The sequence below is a fragment of the Phacochoerus africanus genome, chromosome 14 (genome assembly GCF_016906955.1).
Source record: "Phacochoerus africanus isolate WHEZ1 chromosome 14, ROS_Pafr_v1, whole genome shotgun sequence".
In the NCBI taxonomy this organism is placed as follows: Eukaryota; Metazoa; Chordata; class Mammalia; order Artiodactyla; family Suidae; genus Phacochoerus; species Phacochoerus africanus.
In genome coordinates, this window is record NC_062557.1 from 46,334,905 (window position 1) to 46,354,560 (window position 19,656).

The following is a 19,656-nucleotide window of genomic DNA, read 5'->3' on the forward strand; positions in this document are numbered from 1 at the left end:
GGACTTCAGCTGTCACCCTTGCCTCCTTCTCTCCCGAAAAGTTCTAGTGAGCAGTGGAGAGAAAGCTTTAAAGGGTCTTTAAAAAAAAAAAAACCCAAACAAAAACACCACCATGCAGTTTCATCCCCAGCGTTGGATTAAATAGCTCTGTGATTTTGGACTCGCTGTTCAAGGAGCTTAGTAACTGCGGCGGAGGACAACCCTGGCGGTCAGCAGAAGGCTCCCTTCCACACCTGCCCTCGTTACCGCGTCACATCGCCTTTCCCCCACCTTTTCCTTCTCGGTCCCAGGCGCCGCCCTGACCCCGGGACGGGCAAGACTGCCGAGGGCCGGCTGGCGGGAGGTTGGCTGCGGCCCAGGGCGCCCCCGCGCTCGGTGTAGGGAGCCCGCGCGCGCAGCCCGCCTGGCCTGGAACGTTCGAGCTGGGCCTGCGGCGGCCAGCGCCGCAGGGTCGCCAGCGCCTCGGGGGTGGGCAGCACCGCAGACCCGGCCCCGCCCCACCCCCCGGGCCCTCCAGCAGCCACCCTGCCGCGGGAGCAGCCCCGAGGCGCCCGCGAAGCTCCGCCCCCGCCGCGGTTCTCCCGACGCCAGAGCCCGCCCGGCGCCCGGCCTCGCGCGGGGGCTGCAGACCGCTGGCTGGGCGCCTGCTGCCCGGGGCGGGCCCAGGGCCCCCAGGCGTCCGCCTCCGTCGCCGGTGGCCGCTGACGTCAAGGGGGCGAAACCCAGAAGAAGAAGAAGAGGGAAAAAAAAAAAAAAAAAGGGCACGAGGGCGGAAGGGGAAAAACTTTATTTTTCCTTTATTCTCGTCTGGGGCTGAAGTGAAGGGCAGGCGACTGCGCCAGCACCGAGAGAGCCGGGCCCGCCCCCGGCCCGCTGAGCGCCGAGGAGCTGGGCCGCGGCGGCCTGGAGGGGCGCCCGGCATGTGGGACCCCCAGGACTTTGAGCGCCACTGGCAGGCCGAGTTCCCCGGGGAGGACGTGCCTGTCATGCGGTTGGAGTCGGTGCTAGACATGGAGCGCGAACTGGAGCGCAGCAGACTCAACCTGAAGTGGCTGCAACAGGTGCTGGCTGAGGAGAAGTTCAAAGTCGTCTACCTGCAGGCGGCCCTGGAGAAGCGGGACCTCGGCAGCGGGCGCCTGGAGGGCGGAGACGGCGACAGCGGGGGAACCTCGGCCGAGGAGCCGGCGCCCGCCGGGCCAGAGCGAGAGCCACAGCCAAGCGAGGAGGAGGGCGCAGCGGGCGGCGGCGGAGACCCCCGGGGCCCCTCCATCCCCGACCCGGAGGTGGCCGCGAAGGCCGAGAGTCCCCCATTCGTGAGCCTGGACCTCCCCCGCTGGCGCGGGGCGGCGGGGGCAGGGGGCGCGGTGCGCAGCTTGACTGCAGCCATCCACCAGCAGCTCCTGCAGCCTCGCCTCCTCTTCAGGCCCCGGGAGGACTGCGCGCCCCCCGGGCACGATGGCACAGTTCCCGGCGCCGCAGGAGAGGAGCGGTCCGCCGGGAACCGCGCGGGGCGGGGCTCGGAGGAGGGCGAGCCGGACGCCTTGGGCGCGGACGATGGGGGCGACAGCAGTGACCATGACTTCGAGATGGTGGATTTGAATGAGAAATTCGTCCTTGGTCAGCTGCTCGTGGCCCCCTGCCGGCCCGGGACCTGCTATGAGGCTGAAAAGCCGGCGCGGGCGTGCAACACCCATCGTTTGAAGCACCTGATCCTCGGCGGCCGGCGGCAGCTGCGCGGGAGCCGCGACCTGGAGCAACTGGAGGCAGAGGCCAAGGACGGGCGGGGCTCGCCCCCGGTGGCAGAGGAGCCGCCACGGCGGAGGGCTCGCGAGCACCTCCCCCCGTGGCGGCGCAAGAGGTACCTGGGGTTGCCGGAGCGGGACTCGCCGGGCCACAGCTCGCCGGAGAGGGGCAGTGACTGCAGCTACAACAGCTCCGACCACGAGGACGGCTCCTTGGCAGGTAGGCGCACCCCTCTCTAGATCCCCGCCTCTCCTGTCCTAGGCCTCGCCTGCTGCTCACTTCCCCGCTCCTCCCTGAGACACTTGGTTGGTCCTGTTTAACCTCAGGCGCCTGGGTAGAAAGGAGATAAGATTTACTTGTTTACTTGAAGGCACTTGTGGCACTTAAAAAAAAAAAATGATTGTGCCAAGTGGTTTCAGCCTGGGCGAGTTTAAGAAAATAAGCGTTATAGAGATGGGCGGGGCGATGGAGTGATGCTCTGGACCAGACCACGGGAAAAATCTTTCACTTCAGGCCTCAGCCTTTCTGCTCTGTTGCAGTATCACCGCCTCCCTCCTCCATCCCCCACTCCCCACCGCGCCCCAACCCATCCTCTGTCTTCTGCAGGTGGGTCAGGCTTCCTTGCGCTGGCACTACTTGTAGCCTTCTCTGAACAAACTCCAGTGGCACCCATCTCCCCCAGATTGCTTGATGTGGAAGTCTAAATCTTCCGCTGAATTTTCTGAACTTATCTCTCATCTTCTCCAGCCTGTAGCTTGCGCTCTGGCCAACATGAAAGACCCTCTCACTGAGGAAAAGGTCCATAATCCTCACCACCCTCTTCCTTTGCTGAGTGTTCTCTTCCGAGGAAAGAAGGTGGCACCTGATCTGTCACTTCCTAGGAGCCTAGGAGCCTGAGTGGGAAGGGGAGCGTTTAGAATCACAGTTTTCAAGCTGCCCTTGTGCTCAGAGATCTTGTCTAGTGCGGTGTTTTCATTTGATGAAGGTGGAAACTGAAGCTCAGAAAGATTAAGTGCTTGGAGTTCGCCTTGTGGCGCAGAGGAAATGAATCCGACTCGGAACCATGAGGTTTCAGGTTTGATCCCTGGCCTCACTCAGTGGGTTAAGGATCCGGTGTTGCCATGAGCTGTGGTGTAAGTTGCAGACGCCGCTCGGATCTGGCATTGCTATGGCTGTGGTGTAGACCCGTAGCTGTAGCTCCGGCTCGACCCCTAGCCTACCAGCCACCCAGCTCAGGTCAGGGAGTGGGAAAGGGGCTACAGACAGGGAGGTGGACGGTCCTGCAACTCACCTTTTGCTGCCCCAGGGACTGTCAGGGTCTCCTCAGCCTTAGGGAAAGCATAAATTGTCATCTGATTAGGTCAAGCTGTGACCAGGAACTTAAGATGCCTTCCTGTTCAGAGAAGGAGAGTGGGGGAAAAAAAGGAATCACTGACGCTGGGATTGTTCCAAAGTCTCCATTATTAGATTTTTATCTGGGTGAGCTTGCATTTGAATGAAAAACTGTCCACTTTGCTAAAAGCACGTTTGGAAGGGCCATCAAGTCATCTTTTGTGATCAATTACACTTATTCATTACCAGAGATTGGCTGCTTTTCCCATAGGTAGTGCTTTTGCTGCCCATGCTAGTAACATTTTTATATGCCCCTTTAACTTAGAGTCTGAAGATTTCACTCTAGCGCCAAGTTCCAAATGTCCCCAGTGGAGGCTACCCAAGTGGTACAGAGCTGCTTTAGAGCTGGCTCCAATCCCATTTCCCCTCAGACCCGCATCAATCACACTGCCAGGGGTGCCCGATGCACTGGATTTTCCCCAGGGAGTGATTTTTATTTCTATTCTGTGCTCCTCTCTCCTTAAGGGCACTCTGGCATATAGGAGTGCTTTGATTCAGATTAGGGTCTAGCATTTCCTCTGGCCTAACCATTTACAAAAGGTGCTTCTTCTGGGTGGAACCATGGGAGGGAAAAAAAAAAAAGATTTTTTTTGGTCCTCCCAGTTGGACTCCAGCCAGGGCACTCATGCCATTGGCCAGCAGTGCCCAGGCTCTTTTTCAGGCCCCATTCCAGGACCCCTCTGCAGGGCAGGCTTGTGTAGGAAACCTCTGGACAGCTGCATGTGGGGAACCTGCCTCCTGCCTCCAAAACCTCCCCAGTGAGGAGGTGAACGGGGGTGGACGCGCACATGCATTGATGCATGCAACACGTCCATGCACGGCCTATTCATGTATTCACACATGCATGTATTCACACATATAAGTGCACGTGCACATAATCTAGGAGGAAGAGCTTTCAACACACAGGAAGCACTGGAGTGGAGAGATTAAGGGCAGAGGTTTTCCCTCTGTAGGTGACAGCCCACTGAAATCAGCGTAGTGGGGAGTGAGAGCATCATGAGGCCTTCTCTGGCCACCCATGGCCTCCCCTAACTTAGTTTTTGCTACGATTTTGCATATGGATCTTAGTCACTCTCCCTAAAATGCAAGCTCCCAAGAGGGCAAGAATTTTTCTCTTTCATCCCCTGATGTAGCCTCAAAGCCTAGAACAGTGTCTAACACATATAACATGTTCCATAAATATTTGTTGAGTGATTTTTTTTAATGGAATAGAGTAGAATAGAAAACATCAGAGTGCATTGGTAACAGCGAGTACTATTCTGCTTTAAAACATTGTTTCAATTCTGTAGAATGACTTGAGCATATAGGGATCCTGATGTGGATTGTATTTCTTGCTGTGGATTGTATTTCTTGCTGTGAGTTGGGCCAAAAGCTTTGAAAATGCTGTTAAAACAGACCATGGGCTCTGAAATTAGACTGCTTGTGTGACTGGGAGAAGTTAATTTGTGTGTGTGTCTTTTTGCCTTTTCTAGGGCTGCTTCCCTAGGCATATGGAGGTTCCCAGGCTAGGGGTCTAATCAGAGCTGCAGCCGCCGGCCTACGCCAGAGCCACAGCAACGCAGGATCTGAGCTGCATCTGCGACCTACACCACAGCTCACGGCAACACCAGATCCTTAACCCACTGAACAAGGCCAGGGATCGAACCAGCAACCTCATGGTTCCTAGTTGGATTTGTTAACCACTGCGCCACGACTGGCGCTCTCCTGGGAGAAGTTAATTAAATTTTCTGCCTTAGTGTTCTAATCTGTAAAATGGGACTAATAAGCACTGCTTGCATCATACTGTTGATATGAGGAATAAATGGAATACCATTTCTAATAACTTCAGGGCGTTGAACAGGCCCTGGCACTTGGAAAGCACCCACAGTATTAACTAAATACAACAATGGGTCATTTTCTTTGAATTGATGCTTCAAAGCTTCCCACTCTCAGATCATTCTGGATCACAGATGGTTTGGTTTTCTATGCTGCATGTGTTTTGTTTTGTTTTGTTTTTTTCTAGCAAGGCTCTGACTCTTTCTAGATCCTTCCAGGAGCAGGGCAGGACCAGGGCTGAGTGGTAATATTGGCTTATGAGGCTCTTGCTGGAGGGACCCTTGTATTGTTTACTCCTCTTCACCAGCAGTCATGCTTATCACCTCTGCTCAGAGAACCTGATTGGGTTTTATTGCACAATTCAGGCTTTGCCTTCCTCTCAGGGTTTCAAGGAGAGAGAACCCGTGAGGCCTTACATAAAAAGCCTAAAGGCCAGGGTGCCCCCTCCCTCCTTGGAAAAGGGCTGTTTTCTCTTAGCTGAGGGGCAGATCCTCATACCAAGACACATTTGAGTTTGTTTTAACACATAGTAGCCAAATCAGAGTTTAAGTTAGAGTGCCAGTTCTTTTCTTTTTTTTGTCTTTTTTTTTGCTATTTCTTTGGGCCGCTCCTGCGGCATATGGAGGTTCCCAGGCTAGGGGTCGAATCGGAGCTGTAGCCACTGGCCTACACCAGAGGCGCAGCAATGCGGGATCCGAGCCGCATCTGCAACCTACACCACAGCTCACGGCAACGCCAGATCGTTAACCCGCTGAGCAAGGGCAGGGACCGAACCCGCAACCTCATGGTTCCTAGTCGGATTCATTAACCACTGTGCCACGACGGGAACTCCTGAGTGCCAGTTCTTTTAAGCACCCTGTAGCCTTGAGTGGTACCAAGAAAAGGCTAGGCCATGTTGGCATGGCTAAGGATAGTGGTGTGAATGGGTGGGAGGCACAGAACTGGAGTCAGCTCTGTTGGGTCATGGGTGCTGTAAAAACAGACCTGTGCGTGTAAGTGCCCAGGCTCTGCCCCTCGCCAGATGTGAGGCCATGGGCAAAGCCACTGGCCTTTCTACACCTCAGTCACTGTTGGACAGAAATAGCAAGGATAAGAGTTCCTGTCGTGGTGCAGCAGAAATGAATCCGACTAGGAACCATGAGGTTGTGGGTTCGATCCCTGGCCTTGCTCAGTGGGTTAAGGATCTGGTGTTGCCGTAAGCTGTGGTGTAGGTTGCAGATGCAGCTCGGATCCTGCTTTGCTGTGGCTGTGGTGTAGACAGCTACAGTTCTGATTGGACTCCTAGCCTGGGAACCTCCATATGCCACAGGTGTGGCCCTAAAAAGCAAAAAAAAAAAAAAAAAAAAGAATAAAACTTCCTGAGGGCTTATTTTGTGTCTGCTCCTGTTCTAAGCATTTTACACATATTAACTTAGTTATACCACACCCCAGCTTCATAAGACAGGCACTATTGTCATTTTCATTTTACATATGAGAATCATGAGGCCCAGAGAGCTCATCTAACTCTTCTCAAGGTCAACCGGCTTAGAAGTGGCACTTAGGACATGAATCCCAGGCAATCTGACTCTTTGAGTCTGTGCTTTCAAACACCAAGCTATACTGCTTCAAACAATAGCATCTACTTCTCAGGGTAGTTATGAAAATTAAATACAATAAAATATTTAAGGGAATGAGGGGAGAATAAATTAGAAATTTGGGATTAGCAGATATAATCTACTATATATAAGATAAACAGTGAGGTCCTACTGTGTAGCCCAAGGAACTATAATCAATACCCTATAATAAACCATAATGGAAAAGGATATGAAATGTGTGTGTGTGTATAACTGAATCACTTTGCTGTACACGGAAATGCATACAACATTATAAGTCAACTATACTTCAGGAAAAAAACTTAAAAAATAAATAAGATATTTAAAGAGTTTAGTTTATTCACACACTGACCATTAAGTGCCCGCGTGTGTATGTGTGTCTGTGTGTATGCATCATTATTGTTGTTATTTTCTTTATCACTAAAGTCCCCAGCAGACCCCAGTCCACCTGCTGCAGAGGTCACCCATGAGGGCTGCCACCTGCCCATGGGGCTCCACGTGTGGACTTGGCCTCCCAGGTGAGCAGACCGCCTGTTGGATTTTAGATGTCCCCTCCTCAGCTGGGAGCCCTTGGGAGCACACAATTGCATGCCCACGTGTGGAGGCCCTGGTCCTCTTCCCTTCACGTTGACAAGCTTCTGTGCCACCCCTGCCTTAGAAGTGGGGTGACATGTCCTTCTCAGAGCTCATGTATCCCTGTGTCCCTTCTGTAACCAGTGGCATCCCCTGGGCACTCGTGGGCCAGAGTGCACTCATCCAGCAAAAGTCCAAATCAGATATCCTTTTGACTGGCAACAACTATTCATCGGCTATTGTGATTTTAGTTCCAATGACAAAAGTAAATTATCATTATATTTTATATTGGTGTCATTTTCTCCTTGCATTAACCTTTGCTTAGTGGAGGACAAACAGTCTGTTTTTGCTGTTCCTTGGAAATCCTTCATTCACTCGCTGATCCATTCCACTCGACGGGGATTTATCCAGGTTTTGCTTTGTGCCAGGTCTGTGTTAAGGGCCAAGACTGCAAAAGTCAGTGACCTGCCCTCAAGGCTTTTTTGCTTCTGGGGTAGAAACCAAAGGTTTTTAGATAAACAACTTTCCAGAAGGTAACTTATTAAATCCTAAAATGAGTGACTGTAGGGACTGTCCTTTAGAACATTCAAGAGTGACATTCAAGGAGTTCCCATCGTGGCTCAGTGGTTAATGAATCCGACTAGGAACCATGAGGTTGTGGGTTCGATCCCTGGCCTCGCTCGGTGGGTTGGGGATCTGGGGTTGCCGTGAGCTGTGGTGTAGGTTGCAGATGCAGCTCGGATCCTGCGTTGCTGTGGCTCTGGTGTAGGCCGGCGGCTACAGCTCCGATTAGACCCCTAGCCTGGGAACCTAGAAAAAGACCCCCCCCCCAAAAAAAAAAAGAAAGAGTGACATTCAAGAGCCTAGAACAGGAAGAGATCTTAGAGTTGGTCTAAGGGTCTTCCTGCTCTTCTCCAGACAGATGAGAGCCTGAAACCCTAAAAGTAACCTCAGGGTCACACACATATGACCCTTGAGGCAGGGTCTAGAAGCCAGAGCTAGGCTCTTTCCATCATATCCTTTGGCCTTTTCTTTCCTGTAATTTTTTTTTTAATAGTTATTTCCCCAATACAATTTTTTTTTCTACTGTACAGCATGGTGACCCAGTTACACATAAATGTACACATTGTGTTTTCACACATTATCATGCTCTGTCATAAGTGACTAGACATAATTCCCAGGGCTACACAGTAGGATCTCATTGCTGATCCATTCCAAAGGCAAAGTTTGCATCTGTTAACCCCAAGCTTCCCAACCACCCCTCTCCCTTCCCCTCCCCCTTGGCAAACCACAAGCCTCTTCTCCAAGTCCATGATTTTCTTTTCTGTATCTTTCTTGTAATTTTAAGTAGGGAACACTTACGATGTGAGTCCTTTCGAAATCATGGGAACAGGAGCAGCAGACCATCTCATTTAGCCTCATTGACTGGGTGGAAGTTGTTTGTCCTACCTTGTAGATGAATATGCTGAGGCTAGGAGAAGTGATGATGTTTACCCAGCATTCAGAGAGCCGGGGGTGGGAGTTCCTGTTGTGGCTCACAGAAATGAATCTGACTAGTATCCATGAGGACACAGGTTCGATCCCTGGCCTCACTCAGTGGGTTAAGGATCTGACATTGCCGTGAGCTGTGGTGTAGGCCAATGGCTATGGCTCTCATTTGACCCCTAGCCTGGGAAGCTCCATGTGCCTTGGGTGTGGCCCTAAAAAGACAAAAAGCAAAAAAACAAACAGCCGTGGTGGAATCAGCATTGTAACTTGGGTCAGTCTCACAAAGCTGATACTAACTTCCGGTATGTCCTAGGCCAGCTATAGAATTCCAGATTTCTCTACTCAGGAGGCCCTTTGCATCAGATTCCTCTAGACTTACTGATGGAGACTTTTTATTTTTAATCCTCATGGGAAATGCATTTCCTACTAGGTACTCATGTTACCTAAGTTCATTTGTAACCTGATGGGTTTTTTTTTTTTTAACCCTTTCCTGTTAGTGTCTAGTGAGATTTTTGCTCCAGGAAGGATTCCTTGTGTTCAGTGGATATGTCTGACTATCTTAACTCAAAGTACTGAATTTTCAGCCTTAGCTGTGATTGTGTAATTTTTTTCCATTCCCTGTTGTGGAGAGATATTAAAAAACTATTGGAGACACATGAGCTGGTGGTTGGCTGCGATTCCTTTGTAACCAGAGCTGCCACGGCATCACTGTTTGCTTGGTTCTTTAATGCATGCTACCTGCCCCCCCTACCCCCGCCGTCTTAGCACCGTCTCAGCTTCATGAACATGTTACCAGCTGGCAGGGGGTGGTGAGGAGGGGGTGTGTGAGGGCTTGTTTAACAGTGTCTTCCTCCTTGTAGTAAATGCAACCAAGCCTGAAATTTTTCTGTTCCTCTTGTCTGATTTCTTCTGATGAAGAGACTATTTACAAAGCAATTGACCCTGTATTTGACTCTGGATTTTTTTGTTCTAAAGTCAGGATCTTCATACCTTGGAGTTCCCATCATGGTGTTGTGGGTTAAGAATCCGACTGCAAGTGGCTTGGGTTGCTGCAGAGGTGCGGGTTCCATCCTCAGCCCAGCCCAGTAGGTTAAAGGATCCAGCAGTGCCACAGCTGTGGCTTGATTTCAATCCCCGGTCGGGGAACTTCCATATGCCACAGATATGGCCATAAAAAAAGACAAAAGAATGGTACAAACCCTTTATACATTGGAAAAATGGTCTGGATGTTACCCAGTTTGCAGGGTTGTGAGGCTTACCTTGGACAAGTTACTGACTCTCTCTAAGCCCCAGTTCCTTGTCTACCAAATAGGGGTAATAATGGTAGGACTATGTCATAGACTTGTTGTGAGGCTTCAGTGGGATAATGCATGTAGAGTGCAGGGCATACAAGTGCTCCATAAATCTTAGACGGTGTTATCATTACTGTCCAGGACTTTTCAGTTGGCTAAACCAGGCACGGCCCACACTCACATCTCTTCATGGAATGAAGCTCCCCAAACCTCTTCGTCTGCCTCTTTCTGTCCTTTCTTATTCCCTGTCCAGGTCCAAAGGTGTTGTGCCCCTTCAGAGGGAAACAAACTTTCTTAGTCCTTTGTTGTCCTGGTCCTTCCCCAGTCAAGTCCTGTCTCCCCTGCAAAACCATCATCTGGGAGTTCCCGTCGTGGCGCAGTGGTTAACGAATCCAACTAGGAACCATGAGGTTGCGGGTTCGGTCCCTGCCCTGGCTCAGTGGGTTAACGATCCGGCGTTGCCGTGAGCTGTGGTGTAGGTTGCAGACGCGGCTCGGATCCCGAGTTGCTGTGGCTCTGGCGTAGGCCGGTGGCTACAGCTCCGATTGGACCCCTAGCCTGGGAACCTCCATATGCCACGGGAGTGGCCCAAAGAAATAGCAAAAAGACAAAAAAAAAAAAAATCATCTGGCTCCTCCTTATCTCCTACTCTCTCATTTCTGCCAGCATCTTTTCTTGTGCTCTTTCTGGCATTTGAGATGCCCTTCCTCCTTCATTTCCCCAGTCACAAAGCCAACCCTTCCTTTAAGGCCTGGCTTTTCTGTGGAACCTTGCCTTGGTTAAGATACGCTTTTGCTGCATTCAGCAAAACCCAAAAAAGTGGCTTAAGCAAGAGTGAGGTTTATTTATTTCTCATATAAAAGAATTCTAGAGATAAGCAGTTCAGGGAGAGTATGGTGACTCAGTGATCCTCAGGAATTTAGGCTTCTGTTTGCTTTTCTGTCTCAAGGTTGCCTCGTGGTCCAAAATAGCTGCTGGAACTCCAGCCATCACATGCATGTTTCAGACAAGAATTAGAAGAAAGGGAGAAAGGACTTAAGAGTGAGTAGCAGCTGTTGGTCTGCCTTTTAAGGCACTTTCCTAGAAGCCTCTCTTGACAATTTCTATTCAGATCTCGTTAGCCATTTCTGGCTACAGGGGAGGCTGGGGAATGTAGTGTTTTATCTGGGCATATGGCCACCTCAAGTAAAACAGGGGCTCTGTTACAAAGAAAAATGGAAGAATTGATATTGAGTAGGCAACTAGCAGCCTCTGGCACAAGCCTTTTCCAACTACTCAAACCCATCTTTCGGTTCTTCGCATGAGCCCTACACTCACAATTGTCGTATTATTGTGCCATCTATTAATTCATTGACCCAATGAACAAATAACAAGTGAGCCACTGCTCTGTGCAAGGCACGATGCCTTTTATATGTTCGCTGTCAAGTGTTACTCTCAAACTAAGAGGTTAGCTGGCTCTTTGAGAGAAGGGATCATGGCTTATGCTGCTTTTTCTCCCTCACAATAACACCTTTCACAAAGCTGGGCACGTGGCAAGTGCTGGATAAGTACCTCATTGATCTTCTAATAGTCACAGATGAGACGCTCAGTGAAAACTTCAATTCCTTGACATGGGACTGTGCCCAGCCGTTGCTGGTTGCATAAGGTTTGTTTGGGGTTCATTCTGGTTTGAAGGTACCATCATAAGGAGCCTAGGTTCTCTCGCTGCATCAGTGCTGTGTTGCTGCCACACAGACCTGTTCCGGTATTGGGGTGGATCTGTCTGTTTTGTAAACTGGATTCTGTTGGGATACTCAACTAGAATTATAAGCAGACCTGTCTGTGCCCACCTGACTGTCTTCACCACCGCTCTGCCCGTGTAGCTGTTTTTACTCGGCTCGAATCTCCCTTGTGATTTCTGCACTGCGGAGCTGCCGGGTGGATCTGCAGTCTTTGCGCAGCGAGCGTCAGCCGCGGTTCACGTTCCCGCCTTCCCATCTGATCCCTGCTCCTGTTTGACTGTCTGAAGGGAGGTTGCCTCGAGCTTATGTCACATCTTGCAGCTGCTGAGAAAATGATTGTTTTAACATTGTTGTTGGCACTTGAAGGAAAGGAACTAGAAAATATTTCTCCTCTACTCCCTGTAAGGCACTGTTACGTGCTTCACCTGCGTAATCACATTTCATATGCAGAACCGTCTGCTCCTCCGTTGTCACTGTGAAGAAAGTAATACTCTGCTCGTTTTGCAGATGACGAAGCCGAGGCTCTGACCTGTGAACTAACAAGCCCAAGTGCACTTAGAGCGAAGCGGTGGAATTATTTTTTTCTCTAAGATACTAATTAATTATGTGGAGAGATAATTCACATACTATACAATTTACCTGCTTAAAGTGAGCATGCATGGTTTTTAGTATATTCGTAAAGTTGTGTAACCATTGTCGCTCTAATTCCAGACCATTTTCATCAGGTCAGGTGGGACTGTTTTGAGTCTAGGCTTCTCCTATGATTCCATTTCTTTTTCTAATTTGCCACATAGTGATTTAAAATAACTAGACCCGATTTAGGGGAACATCAGGGCTTGTGTGTGTGAAATATGTGCATAAAAGGACCATGACCTCGTAAGCCGTTTTCTTCCTGTTACTGCAGCAGTCCTGGCACGCTTTGAATTGCTGCAGAATTCGCTGAAATTCCTCTGGGCCCTCCATCCTACCTTGTTAGTGTTTCCTGGACTTAGGACAGGGGACAGAATATTCCAAGCTTGAGGTTCCAGAAACACCCCTGGGGTTGTAATTGACATGGTGAGAGGCACCCTTATTCTGACCCATGTCTTACTTGTCCCTGTAGCCCCCGAATGTCATGGTGCCTGGCATATAGGAAGTGCTTAATAAATGTTCATGAATATCCAGAGGGTCATTCCATTAGCTCTAATCTAAATCACTGCCATAACTGACTCTTCTGCCTTTAGCCTTTCTCCTCCAGCCCCAGGTCTCTCCCACGTGAAAGACAAAGTGGTTGCTCTGGCCTAAATCTACAGAGTTTAGACTGAAGTGATCCTACTGGCTGTCCGTCCCTTTAAAAGGCTTTCCCCCAAGCCCTACCTAGCAACTGCTGCTTTCCCGCTATTGGCCGACACTGGGTGCAGGCCTGTGAGTGGCAAGGAGGGCTGGGGAATCAGGAATTGTCACTCTTCCACCTCTATAGTAAAGCGTGTTAAGGGAGAAGGGGACTCTGAATAGCTTGGGGAAAACCACAGCGCTTGCTCGCTCCGCAGTCCTTCCCTGAACCTGCACGTTCGTGTCAGTGATTACAAAATGGTTTGATCTCTGTTTCCCCTATTGGATTCCAAGCCCTTAAATTGTGTATGTTAGAAGGGGACGATTTCTTTTAATTTTAGCATCCCTATCCCTAATACAATGCCAGCATATTGTATTTATTGAATAACAAAAGAAAGATGGTACATTTTCAAGTAAGAACTTTGTGGGATTTGGAATTCTTGGCCGGACAATTAGGGTCTTTAAGCATTTAAAACCTTTTTTCATTTCCTTTTCTTTATCTCTTCTTCCTTTATTTTATTTTATTTTATTTTATTTTATTTTATTTTATTTTTTATCTTTTTGTCTTTTCTAGGGCTGCACCTGAGGCATATGGAGGTTCCCAAGCTACGTGTCCAATTGGAGCTGTAGCCGCCGGCCTACGCCAGAGCCACAGTAATGCAGGATCTGAGCTGAGTCTGAGATATACACCACAGCTCATGGCAACACTGGATCCTTAACCCACTGAACAAGGCCAGGGATCAAACCTGCAACCTCATGGTTCCTAGTCAGATCCGTTAACCACTGAACCGCTGAGCCACGACGGGAACTCTTTTTTTTTTTTTTTTTTTTAATAAGGTAAGACATATGCTGGAACTGTGATTCTCAAGGGCCGTGGTGGGTTTTTCTTTCTGAAGCCATTTTCAGACATCACATGCCCCAAGGAGATTTTGATGTGTGGCCATCTGTTGCAAATTTGCCACTTTGCACCCCTCTTTCTGATGGGAGTGTGTCGTTTCCTGAAGGTGGTCAATGCACAAAAAGGCTGATACTTCAAACATGCCCAGTTAGCCCCTCCCCAACTAATGATGAACTGTGCTAGTCAGTAGGCCCATAAACTAAATATTTCAGTTCCCCTTTGCTCTCCAGAAACATGGTAGGTAGGAGTGTATTCCTGGTTCCCTTGAGATTGAGTAGGACTATTTGCCTAGTTCTAACCAGTGGATTTGAATGGAGGTGATCTGCATACCTTCCAGACTAGGGCATTTAATGCTGGTATGAAACCCTTCAGAACACTCTTTCTTCTTTGCTGCTTCCGTGTGCAATGTTCCAAATGGCTCGGATCCTAGAGGGAAGGCAATATAGAGCAGAGCTCCTATCCAACCCTCAATGGACATGTCCTAGAGGAGGAAATAAACCATTGTTATTTTATGTCACTGAAATATTTGGTGCTATTTGTTACTGCAGCATTACCTCATTTATCTTTTTTTTTTTTTTGCTTTTTTAAAGTCTCACCCAAAGCATATGGAGATTCCCAGGCTAGGGGTTGGATCGGAGCTGTAGCCACCGGCAGATGCCACAGCCACAGCAACGCCAGTTCCTTAACCCACTGAGTGAGGCCAGGGATTGAACCTGTGTCCTCATGGATGCTAGTCAGATTCCTTTCCGCTGAGCCACAATGGGAACTCCCCTACCTCATTTATCTTGACTGATACAAATACCTGACTTATATTCCTATGGAAGAATGCCTCTCTGAGCCTTAGAAACCAAAGTATTTCCCCCAAGATCTCTAAGTTCCCTTCTTACTAAGGCTAAGTGGTAACCACAGCTGTTTGCATGTGTAGATGAGAGGGCCCAACTCAAAAATGTGAAAAACAATGTTAGAAATGGCTACACTGTTTTACCATTGTTTCATTCAGTGATTTGCTAGAAGGATTTATAAGACTCAAGAGCAAATTATACTCACAGCTGAGGTTTTTGTTACAGAGGATACAGAGCAAAAGCAGCAAGAAACATATGTGTGTCAACAGACTCCAGAGACCGGCACAGACTTTTGATGTCCTTCCTTGTCTGCGGCTGTGTTGGAACACGCTCCCTCCAACAGCCAACGGCAAAGACACACGTGAAATATCTTCCTCCAAGGAAGTCTGTTTGAGTCTCAAGGTTTTAGACATTTTTTTAAAACCATAAAGAGTAGATAATATCTATGCAAATTAGCTTATTAGATTGGCAAAATAAAACATACTTTAGGGTAATGTTTTATCCTAATGTTTACTCAAATAAGCAACCTAACCTTACCCCTAAAGAAACTAGAAAAAGAACAAACCAAACCCAGAGTTCCTGTTGTGGCCCAGTGGGTTAATGACCGTAGGTTGTCTGTGCGAGGATGGAGGTTTGATCCCTGGCCTTTCTCAGTGGGTTAAGGATCCAGTGTTGCCACAAACTGTGGTGTAGGCTACAGGTGGCTTGGATCCTGTGTTGCTGTGACCGTGGTGTAGGCTGCAGCTGCAACTCTGATTTGACTCCTGACCTGGGAACTTCCATATGCCATAGGAACAGCCATTTAAAAAAAAAAAAGAACTGGAGTTCCCGTCGTGGCTCAGAGGAAACGCGTCTGACTAGCATCATGAGGACACAGGTTCGATCCCTGGCCTTGCTCAGTGGGTTAAGGATCTGGTGTTGCCATGAGCTGTGGTGTAGATCGCAGATGTGGCTCGGATCTGGCATTGCTGTGGCTCTGGCATAGGCCAGTGGCTACAGCTCTGATTCGACCCCTAGCCTGGGAACCTCCATATGCCTCGGGGGTGGCCCTAAAAAGCAAAAAAAAAAAAAAAAATAATAATAATAATAAATTTTAAAAAAGAACAAACAAAACTCAAAGTTTAGTGGAAGGAAGGAAATAATAAAGACCAGTACAGAAATAAATGAAATAGAGAATTAAAAAAATAGAAAATATCAATGAAACTAAAAATTGAAGGGATAAACAAAATTGATAAACCTTTAGCCAGACTCATCAAGGAAAAAAAGCAAGAAGATCCAAACAAAATCAGGAAAGAAAAAGAAGTTACAATGAACAGAAATACAAAGGATCATAAGCGATTACTGTGAATGATACTGCGAAGACCTAGAAGAAATGGATAAATTCCTAGAAATGTCCAGGAGTTCCCGTCGTGGCGCAGTGGTAAACGAATCCGACTAGGAACCATGAGGTTGCGGGTTCGATCCCTGCCCTTGCTCAGTGGGTTAACGATCCGGTGTTGCCCTGAGCTGTGGTATAGGTTGCAGACGTGGCTCGGATCCCGCGTTGCTGTGGCTCTGGTGTAGGCCGGTGGCTACAACTCCAATTCGACCCCTAGCCTGGGAACCTCCATATGCCGCGAGAGCGGCCCAAGAAATAGCAAAAAGACAAAAAAAAAAATGAAATGTCCAATCTCCCAAGATTGAATCAGGAGGAAGTACAAAATATGAACAGACCATTATCAGTAATGAAATTGAATCAGTAATAATAATAAAAAAAACTCCCAACAAAAATAAATCCAAAACCAGAAGGCTTCACAGGTGAATTCTACCAAGCATTTAAAGAATTGACACCCACCCTTCTCAAACTATTCAAAAAAATTAAAGAGGAAGGAAAGCCTCTAAGTTCCCTTCTCACCAAGGCCACGTGGTGACTGTAGCTGTTTGTATGTGTATATAAGAGTGTGGGTCTCAAAAATATGAAAACAATGTTTGAAATGGCTAAATAATAAAACCAAAGACACCACCACCACCACAAAAAAATACAAAGCAGTATCACTAATGAACATAGATGCAAAAATCCTCAACAAAATATTAGCAAAAACCAAATTCAGCAGTACATCGGAAGGATCATACACCATGATCAAGTGGGAGTTATCCTAGTGGTCCAGAGGGGGTTTTAATATCTGCGAATCAGTCAGTATGAAAAACTACATTAACAAATTAAAAAAATAAAAACTGTATGATCATCTCAATAGATGCAGAGAAAGCTTTTGACAGAATTCAACATCCATTTGTGATAAAAGCTCTCAACATAGTTGGTATAGAGAGAACACATCTCAACGTGGTAAAAGCCGTATATGACAAACCTGCAGCCAGCATCATACTCAATGGGGAAAAGCTGGAAACATTCATGGATTAGGAACAAGACAAGGATGCCTATTCTCACCACTTAAATGCAATGTAATATTAAAAGTCCTCACCAGAGCAATCAGATAAGAAAAATAATGAAAAGGAATCCAAATTGGAAAGGAAGAAGTAAAACTGTTACTGTTTATGGATGACATGATACTGTATGCAGAAAATACTAAAGATGCCACCAAAAAACCATCAGAATAAAAGTTTTGAGATTTTTGTTGGGGGGGGGCTGGACACGTAGGCATATTCTGCTGAACAACCAGCCAGACTCATCAAGGAAAATATAGGAACCCCTCAAACGAAACCAGCTGTACTTTACCAATCTTGATGTTTGTACATTGCCAACTGGCCGTTCATTATAGCATGGTCCATTTCTCCAGGTACAAAAGAAATGAAATTATTCACATAATGAAAAAGATACCAGAATTTTAAAACGACAGAAACCTATTTTTTCCCATGATGTCATTGATCAAGTCGTATATTAACTTTATTTTTGATGATAGAATGCCTAAATATCTAATTGTCCACATCTCTGAGAAGTATGATTTCCTTGGGGATTTTGCACATTTGGAATGAGCGTGACACTCAGAAAAGTTCTGGAAGTGCAGTACCATTTTCCAAGGTCTTTGTTGATTAGATTTCAGGGGGCCTTCCTCACAAGCTATGTGCCACTTACACCATGATTTCAAATCATAAAGTACAGACTTGTAAACAAAGTTTGAAACTATCAGTCTGTAATTTGTGGATACCTGACTCTAATGATATGGTTTTGCCATGCCGAGTATTTAGTAAAAGTATATATTACACACATACTTTAATCAGTACAGGCCCATAAAACTAAGTACTATTATTCTTTTTTTTTTTTTTTTTTTAAGGGCCGCACTTGCAGCATATGGAGGTTCCCAGGCTAGAGGTCCAGTCAGAGCTGCAGCTGCTGGCCTACGCCACAGCCACAGCAACATGGGATCCGAGCCGTGTCTGCAACCTACACCACAGCTCATGGCAACACTGGATCCTTAACCCACTGAGCAAGGCCAGGGATCGAACCCACATCCTCATGATTCTTAGTCGGGTTTGTTAACCACTGAACCATGAAGGGAACTCCCAGTATTATTATTCATATTCTATAGTAGTAATAAGTCTAGAAACCTTGAGTCACTTGCCCAAGGCACTCAGCTAATTAAGAACAGGGCTAGGATTGGAGCTCAGCTTTTTCTGGGGCCAAAGTTACTCTACTCCATCTCACCACTAACTCTTAACCTCTCCAGGCTATGGCTTCTCTCTAAAGCACTTGGACCTGATGATTGTCCAGGCCTAATGTTATGAATACCAGTAAGTTAGATCAGCTGGGACTCTGCACCAAGTAATGGTTAAGAGCTTGACTTTGAATCTGAGGAACCTGTGTTTGGATCCAGGCTGTAGGTGGCTTGCTATTTTGTGCTCTTAACCAAATTACTTCGCCTTTCTATAAACCTATTTTCGGTACAGAGAAGATGATTATGTTTCACCTGATGTGGTAAAGATTAAATGAAATAAGGTACAAAAAATACATAGCACAGGGCCTGGCATACAGTAAGTGCAGTATAAATGCACACAGCCACTGGTATCATGGTCAAGCGCCTGCGGTCTAGGACCACATTGCTTGTGTTTGAATCCCAGCTCTGCTGCTTAACTTCTGTGTGACCCTGAGCTAACTTAAAATTTTTTTATTTTTTTATTTTTATTTTTTTGTCTTTTTGCTATTTCTTGGGCCGCTCCTGCGGCATATGGAGGTTCCCAGGCTAGGGGTCAAATCGGAGCTGTAGTCTCCTGCCTACTCCAGAGCCACAGCAACGCGGGATCCGAGCCGCGTCTGCGACCTACACCACAGCTCACGGCAACGCCGGATCGTTAACCCACTGAGCAAGGGCAGGGACCGAACCCGCAACCTCATGGTTCCTAGTCGGATTCGTTAACCGCTGCGCCACGACGGGAACTCCTAACCTAAAATTTTTTATGCCTCCCTTTCCTTATCTGTAGTCTGAGAGTGATAATAATATGATTATCAATACCTAATTAAGTCGGTGTGAAGATAAATAACTCAATATGTAAAGCATGTAGCACCTGGCACATAGTAAACAGTGTGTGTTGGCTAATTTTATTATTATTATCATTATCACAAACACGATTCGTTTGGCCATGTGCACTGCTGAGAGAGAGGATAAGGGTGAAGAATGGTGCCTTGCTCATCTTGTTGCCTGTCATATCCTTAATTGAAACCTGAGCCTTCTGGAAGTCCTGCAGTTTGAATAATCCAAGAGCTGGAGCAGAGGAGCATCCAATTACGGATGCCTCACAGCTGCATCCGGGGAGGAAGGTGAGGCCTCAGCACTGTCTAGCTGAGGTTCTGGTCTTATTACAGAGAAGCCCTGCTTTGTATGCAGCTGCCTTGCCTTGGGTTTGGCTACATAATTGCGCCTTTTTGTCTCATTTAAAAGCATCTTGAGGAATTCAGAGCTCTTTCCCGCTGACAGTCAGCAGAGAAAGCCAGAGTGTCACGTCTCTAATGAGCCTTACGGATGCTCTGATGGCCCCACCAAGACGGCCAGGCAGGGA

The 19,656-nt window shown here is 47.6% G+C and overlaps 1 protein-coding gene across 2 annotated transcripts in view; it reads left to right on the top strand.

Moving 5' to 3' along the window:
* The first annotated feature begins 803 nt into the window (after positions 1-803).
* ABR (ABR activator of RhoGEF and GTPase) overlaps positions 804-19,656 on the top strand; it is a 183,658-nt gene continuing 164,805 nt past the window's right edge. Inside the window, exon 1 of one of the 2 annotated variants that reach the window (XR_007131702.1) lies at positions 804-1,962. Coding sequence is in view for 1 of the 2 variants with exons in the window: in XM_047757212.1 (XP_047613168.1) it covers positions 921-1,962 (1,042 nt within the window). In the remaining variant the exon portion in view is untranslated. The remainder of the gene's footprint in view (positions 1,963-19,656) is intronic. The other variant, XM_047757212.1, reaches the window with a different exon arrangement.